The 8,360-nt window shown below is 31.0% G+C and overlaps 1 protein-coding gene across 1 annotated transcript; it reads left to right on the top strand.

Moving 5' to 3' along the window:
• The first annotated feature begins 4,187 nt into the window (after window positions 1-4,187).
• Window positions 4,188-8,334, top strand: LOC132741358 (uncharacterized). The gene is made up of 6 exons (XM_060729511.1): window positions 4,188-4,848; window positions 5,107-5,163; window positions 5,481-5,879; window positions 6,286-6,420; window positions 7,642-7,811; window positions 8,239-8,334. Exons 1-6 carry the CDS (start codon window positions 4,188-4,190, stop codon window positions 8,332-8,334), a joined length of 1,518 nt encoding a protein of 505 aa, XP_060585494.1.
• The last annotated feature ends 26 nt before the right edge of the window (window positions 8,335-8,360 follow it).

Below are 8,360 nucleotides of genomic sequence, written 5' to 3'. Positions count from 1 at the left end.
AAATTGAATATTACCGATAAATACCGAAGGATATTAATAGATATTAAGGGTCACGGGATTACTGACTATTCAAACAGCGTTAACCATGAAACTGAAAATGTTATTTTGAAATTTACCTGTGTTCAATAATTTTTACAATTTATAAAGCTACTGGTGTCTAACTGTTTTGTTCTGGTTAAGACCGTGTGATATTTACTCGAAATCACGCGTGTGATTATCATGCGCAGCGTAACAATGACACGGTTTTTGGACAGTGCCGTGATAATCACTGGCAAGACTTTATATTTAACAAGTACAAATGTTGCTGCAATGCAGCAATTGAGAAGCTCCGCGCAAAAAAAATGTGCTCATTACAGATACCTTACCAAATTATTCCTACGCACAGGTCATGTAATATTCAGATTAGGTACTATTGTAGATTTTTTTCGAATGTTTTGTAAACCATTTTTTGCACAATTATACTTATCTTATGCACTGTCCATACTTAAAAAGAGGGGAAATTTTGTTAATATAAAAATGCTTTCACTGATGCCTACCTGGTAAGGAAAGTAATTTCATTGAATACAAACAAGACTTGTAAATCTTATGTGACATGACTTTACTGTGTTCTGTTTGTGTCACTACTGTAGTCAGTAACATAAGATGATAGAATACAAACAAGACTTGTAAATGTTATGTGACATGACTGTACTGTGTTCTGTTTCAGTAACAGAAGATAGATGATAGAAATATCAAAGTCTGTTATAATTGTAACAAATATACAAATAGTAACAAAAAGGACTAATATTATAATATAGTAATATTACATGCATATTTTTCATGTCAAATAAAAAAAATGGTTTCTTTAAATACTGAAAGTAGAACACACTCTGGAATGAAAAAATGGGATGAATTTCAAAAAGACCAAATTCAGGATTTTTTTTGTTTGTAATGCACGCGTTACATAGTGATACAGTATTTATCAATATAATAGAAGTATGTTACCTGAATTTTAGGTAGGTATGAGGAAATTCACTAATATCATATTCGTGCGAGACAAAGATATGAAAGCTATTTGACATTGGTAATATATATATATAAAAAACTATTGTTAATTAATTTTTAGGGATCAATATATATTTTTTTGTTGAATTGCTTTAAAACCATTCATAAAAAAACATTACACTTCATGTTCAAACTGCAGATCTAAGATTCTGTTGTTGTCATGATATCTATATATAGCCCATGCTTAAGGTGATTCCGCTTTGTCAGCCATGTTTGTTTTCACTAAAGTCTGTCCAAAGTGAAAATAGGCCAAAATTCATATAACAACAAAGCTCTTATTGTAAAATGATGAACCATTTGAAAGTACACTTCCAGGTTTATATTTTAGGGACAATTATAAACAAAAATAAAAATGATAACAATAAGAATATTTACCTTGAATGTGCTACATTTCTGAAGACCAAAAACATTCTGTTGCAAAGTTTTATGCACATTTCATGAATGGCAAAATCCATTTTAAAGTCTGTTTTAGTGCCAACAAAAGCTATGTTTTTGCAGCAAATACAAAAATCTTTCAAAACTTAACTCCAAATAAATCAGAATCTCATGTCCCTCTAAGCACATGGCCTCCATTATTTTTTGTAAAAAAGTAGTGCAAGAAAACAATCGTCATTTATAGCCTTATGAACTCCAATTAAAATGAAAACACAATCAAACTTTAAAATCTAACCTTTTTATGTGTAACAGTGAAGTGTGTCTGTTTGTCATGTACACAAGAAATAGGCAAATGATGTTTATTTTCATGGTACTACTTTTTTACACATGTCATGGAGGCCATGTTTTTTCAAGGTCAGATAAACTACTTTCCTAAGATTTATGTTTTTTTAAAGTTTTTTTGTATTTCTGCAAAAAATAGCATTTGTTTGCACTAAAATAGACTTTAAACTTGATTTTGCCATTCATGAAATGTGCATAAAACTTTGCAACAGAATGTTTTTGGTATTCAGAAATGTAGCCCATTCAAGGTAAATTTCTTATTGTTATTATCAGTTTTATTTTTGTTTAAAATAGTCTTTAAAACATAGAATTGGGAGTGTACTTGTAAATGGCTCATCATATAACAATGTGAGCTTTGTTCCTATATGAATTTTTGCCTACTTTCACTTTGGATAGACTTTGTGAAAACAAACATGACTGAGAAAGCGGAAACACCTTATTGAAGGTCCATCCGCTCGTAAGGGTACAAAATGCAGCTTTCGCTGTCGAGTACGGACCCCCGAACATATCACCAGTCATACCACTAACTTTTTTCTTACTTGACGCGAATGAAATGTAACGTTATATACTAAAGTTTAATCATTTCAATTCAACCAATATATCAACATGTTATTATTAAACATGTAATTTCATAAAATAATATAAATTAAAAATAGTTATCAAAAGCAAAATTGTTAAAATCTTATGCCTGAAATCTTCTTAATATTGACAAATTCAATCACTAATAGTATACTTGATATGCTGTGTGTAAAATGTATTTCAAAATGTAACAAATTATAATTTCATGTACTACTAAAAAAGGGTAATAACAAATTTATAACCGAAGTAACATTTATGGCTATTTATAGCTTTCGAATTTTTGTAACAGCAGAACTGCTTTCCGGTTCTCATTCATTAATATGACATGCTGCGAATCACAGACGGGGAAACCAATATAGAAATCGAAAGGAGTTCTTGAATGCGGATTTACTTTTAGCTGTTAATCGAAAGGATTTATTGCTCAAATCCGGGCCCATGGACAAAAAAAATAGTAAACACAAATAGCTCCGCGCCTGTGGGCGCGGAGCAATCAATTATATCCGAATGATACATCTTTTGTTCTTAGAAAGCGTTCTGCGTTAAATGATATATACACTCAGCAAAAATAGAACATGACAGTGTATATTTTATTGTTATTTTCAGAAAATCGATGACGGTAATGTAATCAAAGCACAGAAGGCGCTGAATTTGCTTGGATCTCAGAATGTCAGAAAGGTGAAGGTTGTGAGATTATAAACCCATTTGTTTTTGTATAGTGTCACCAATGCTTTCCAGTGTTTTAACTGTAGTAAATTGGCTATAAGACTAATAGCAACACTGATAGTCAATTCAATGTTTATTTGACTTTAAAAATATATATAAAAAAATGAGTTGCCTCAACTTGGATTTGAACTCGAGACCTCTCGATTCATAAGCAAGCGTGCAAACCCCTCGGCCACGGTGTAGTTATATGTTAGTGTCTTGAAGAAAACATATATTTTTTTAAATTAGGGTTCGTAACTCTTATTATTTCGAAGTAAATAATCATGGAGCTTACTGTAAGCATATATATATATCTATAAAGAATGAAACAATATTAGAAGTATTCGACCATTCGGGAACTACTTTGCTTGAAAATTAATGCGCCTGTCATTTGACAATCTTTACGCATTGTTTTCCCCTGAATTTTTTGGCGTTATTGTACTTATAAAGGGAAGTAACCGCTTCAAAAAAGTGGACTACTTTAGGCATTTGCAATTAACAGCATTAGGCTCTGAATTTTCGCTACCATTATTTGTTTGGTCTGACGACCCAAACAAATAAAAACGAATGTTGGGCATGAAAAAGAGATGTATGCACGACACTGTTTTGCATGTAAAATGACTTGAAATCACGTTTAGTAATGCCTATAAGTATGAAAAGGAAAGAGAATATTGACCATAGATTTCGCATTCACGACCTCTTATCATCGAGTTCAGTGCTATAGTAAGGATACATTCAAGCAATTCTTCGTACAACTTTACCGAGAAATTTTAAAATCGAAATTCAATGCATCATTTAGGGTGTTTCGGATTGTTAACATCCTAACTACGTTAATGCAGAAGTGTTGAAGTCAATTACTTTAATTTATCATTCATCGATTATTATGCTATACTTATGGTTAATCGTTAAGATTACATCAAATTGTTTATGAAGTCTTTTAATCGTTATTGCTTTTTTTCATACGCAGATTGTGCATGCTCGAAATGTTATTTCTGTTTCAATGGAAATGTCGTATTGTAAAAAAGTGTATACTATTATTTCCATTGTTACATTTGAAACGTTTTATTTTTCTTATTTATGAATTTGCAGAGTACTAGGTCTAAATGTATCTTTGTTTTGTATATTTCTTTACATTTCAGAAGAAAATGGTTACAGTAGGAAACGAACGTTATCTACGGTCTGTCTTATATTTATCAGATAGTGGATCTTACATAACTAAGGAAGTTATACAACGAGAACTCAAAAGGAAAGATTGCACTTTAGATGAGCTATTAAATGACACAAGATATAAAAAGAAAGTGGAAAGTGAGTTTAGAAATAAAATGCAACAAGACATTTTATATCCTGCCAGTGGCAAAACTGATATAAAGAAATGGGACATTCAGATGCTATCTGGGGTTATTATGATTTTATTTGGACAAGATTTGCAACCCAAAGAAAGGACAAGCATAAGAGAAATTAAGCGGCGGAGAATTGTGTTAGCACACAGTTCTTCGGCAGAATTTTGTGAGGAAGATTACAATAACTTTGTTGAAGAGCTAGATGATGCTATTACAACGATTGCATCTGATTTTGAGGATAGTATACAAGAAAAATGTAGAGAAACAGTTGATAAATACAAAACGTGTCCTTTGGAAGTGAAGACTTCAATTGAAAATTTAAAATGTTTAAATGTCTCGGAGCCATTGATAAGTAAGATATTAGACAGCATTGGGTCGTCAGAGAAGAATCTTTCTGATTCTATTAAGAAAAGCGAAATAAATATACGATCCGATATCCAAGGAATTGATTCAAAAGTAAACTTAGGTAAAAATAAAAATGCTTTTTCAATGTGTTGCATTACATTACCTCTTGTTTATTTTACAATGTAATAAATACATTCGCAATGATCAACGTGTGTTTACCGTATAGCTATGTTTAACTGATGATTTTGCACAATTAGAAACGATTGGTATAGAAATGATAATAATTACACATGAAAAGACTTTTCAAATGTTAAAAAATATCAAAGTTTGCGATGATGATTTTATACATGTATACATTAAATCTTATTTTTGTATTTAGTTTTAGAACAGCTGGAGAAAAAAATGGCTGCTGAACCTTTCAAAAAAATAAGAATGAGTAAGTAAAGACATACACTAAATTGAAAAACAAAATGTGATCAAGTTAACAGTAAACTAGGTATATAAGAAATGCATGAAAGAAACTACTTCCAAAAGAAAAAAATTGTATCATTATTCTTTAAATCAAAACAAAGAATAAAAGTTTTAGACAAAGACATAAATCAACTTCATAAATATTAAGTGAAACAGTTATAGCAGGCAAACGCGTCGTTTGATATATTAGGGCATTTGCATAAATATCAAAAATAAATATATGTTTTACTTTATGTTATGTAAGAAAAAATATATCATATTATTGTACATGTCTATTTGAAGTTGTAAATACAAGACTGACATTTAGCGGGAACGAAGAACCAATAGTCGATCTCGCAGACAAAATAGTTTTTAAGGTAATCAATAGAGCCATTGCAAAGGTTAAAAATACAGAGAATATGGTGGAAATTGAGCGTGCGGTTGATGATATCCTAAAACACCTTGATGAAATGGAAGGAGTAGAAGTTATGTCAACTACACCCGAATGCATCATCATAAGTCTCCAATGTGACACTTATAGAAGTGTTTATGAAGCACTAAAGTATACGACTAGCGAACAGTATCAAAAGCAACTGAATAGTTTAGCAGAGGCTGTGGATTTGTACATAAAATGTGCAAAACCATTTACAGCTTACTCCGAAATAACGACGGAATGCTTGCAGGATATTGAAAACAAGATTGGTAAGGGTACATTGTTTCTTGTTATCCCGACGCAAAGTTAAGAAACACAATATCATATACCATGTTAAATTAACATTTATGAGAAGGTGTCGGCAGTACTTGCAGAATAATTAAGAGTGAATATAAGTCGTTTTACACTTCTTAAGGAGAATATATCTTAGATATACATCTCTTTAAATACATGAACGATTTAAATTTGAAACACAAAAAAAGGATATGCAAAGTAAAGATTGAACAATTGTAAATGCTCAATAGGAGCTTAATCGCAAGGCCGTATAATTTTTCGGTTTCACTGACAAAAAACTAACAGTGTTACTATCACCTGAAAAAAAACTAACAGTTTACCTAAACATTTTATTTGTTTTTAAGAAAATTGGACTAATATTTTATTTTGATTGATTAAAAGAAACAGAAACAGATAAGGACGAAGAATCGAAACATGACGAAGATGAAGAATGCTTGGTCAGCGGGGATCCTCATTTTACAGATACTGTTCATTCTCATGCAGACGTGGACAGTGATACAGTACAAGATAACGAAGGTATTTTTACATATAGCTATTCGAAGTTATAAATAAAACAAGTCATTTTCTAGCTGTAAAAAGCAGTCTCAAAATCAATGTCAATAGACGTATTTTTAACAACGGATTCCCTTGAAAATGGAACATGGACATATTTTGTTTTAAAGATTCTATATTTTCTTTCAGTTTTGGGGTTGAAGATTGTATGAATCGTTCTTATATCGGTTTCTTTAATAATAACAGCTGTATTTCAAATCTATAAATTACATATTGAGTTATATTATTGAAAAGTTGATAAATGTACCGTCTTTTAAATAGATGGCAGTTTTTCAGTAGTGGAATTGAATCTTACTGCATCATGATCTTTTGTCAGTTTTCCAGATTTACTGTCTGATAACTTAAGTTCATTAATAAATGACTGTGTAATGCTTATGTTTACATCAATACTTAATATAATACCTCATTTGCATACGCCCTTCTAAATTTAATATGACGTCATCCGGTCCATAAACCGCATACAGACCGGGGGCGGTCCATAATTCGTATATGGACTGGATGACGTCATATTAAATATGGAAGGGCGTATGCAAATGAGGTATAATAAGAGCTTTGTCACCGTATCTCTTTAAAGTGGCATAATGCCCATTCATAGGTAGATATAGAATGAACAGTTGAAAGTACAAATAAGTTAACATTTTTTCATAATTCCTTTTTAATTTTATAATTTACTTCACATGAACGATAAATAACTCACTTAGCCCTGTGAAATGCGTGTAATTATCCGTCGGAATGTATCTGTAACTGTGAATTTATAAAAAGAGTGGGGCAGTCTTCTTATATTTAGGTAGATCTATTTTTTACCCTAAACATTTTCTAATATCATGTTTTGGTCAAGTACCATTATAGTGACCAGTTTATTGAAATATATAGTCAATTAAAGTCAATTTGACAATAAAGAAATGAAAAAAATGTCACTTTAATTTAGAATTGAACTTATTAGAATAAATTACCGAATTAGATTTTTTCGGCCATTAAGGCCAAAGATGTCGAGCCCATGGAAAACGCCGGACCGAGTATAAAGTTAAAACATTACTTATGGTATTGTAGCACAAGTTGGTCATTTCCTTTTTTCAAAAAGTATTTTGGATTTTACCATAACCCAGATTCGAACGAAATAGGTGTTCTGGATACATTAATTTGTCAGTGATTTTTTTTACTTAAAGATGTGTACATAACTTTAAGCACATTTTTTTAAGTTATCTATATGTGATTATACTGATGATGGTTATGATGACCAGAACTATGCTGATTGCAATGATGTAAATTATGTTGATTATGGTGATGATGAACAGAAGTATGTTGATTGTGATGATGATTATATTAATGATTGTGATGATGAGCAGAAGAAGTATGTTGGTTGCAATAATTATATTTATGTTGATGATGGTGATGATGAGTAGAAGTATGATTATTTTTATGATGATGAATATATTGATGATGGTGATGATGTTCAGAAGTATGTTGGTTGAAATGATGATGATTATGTTGTTGATGGTGATGATTAGCAAAAGTACGTTGATTGTGATGATGATGATGATTATATTGATGATGGTGATGACGATGAATAGCAGATATATTTTGATTGACAATAAGATGGTTATATTGATCATGGTGATGATGGACAGAATAATATTGATTGTGATGATGATTACGTTGATGATGGTTATCATGAGGAGGAGTATTTGATAGTGATGATGATGATGATTATATTGATCATGATAATGATGCGCAGAAGTATGTATTTAGTGATGATTAAGTTGATTAGGTTGATAATGGTAGTCAGAAGCAGAAGTATTTGATAGGTATGAGGATAAATGTATTGAAGATGGTGATGATGAGCAGAAGTATGTTGATTGTGATGATGATGATGATTAATTTGATGATTGTAATTATGAGCTGAA

This window comes from Ruditapes philippinarum, unplaced genomic scaffold (genome assembly GCF_026571515.1).
Source record: "Ruditapes philippinarum isolate M1 unplaced genomic scaffold, ASM2657151v2 ctg2713_1_1_1_1, whole genome shotgun sequence".
Lineage (NCBI taxonomy): Eukaryota > Metazoa > Mollusca > Bivalvia > Venerida > Veneridae > Ruditapes > Ruditapes philippinarum.
The sequence above is the reverse complement of the archived record's forward strand: the minus strand, read 5'-3'. Positions and strand labels throughout refer to the sequence as shown.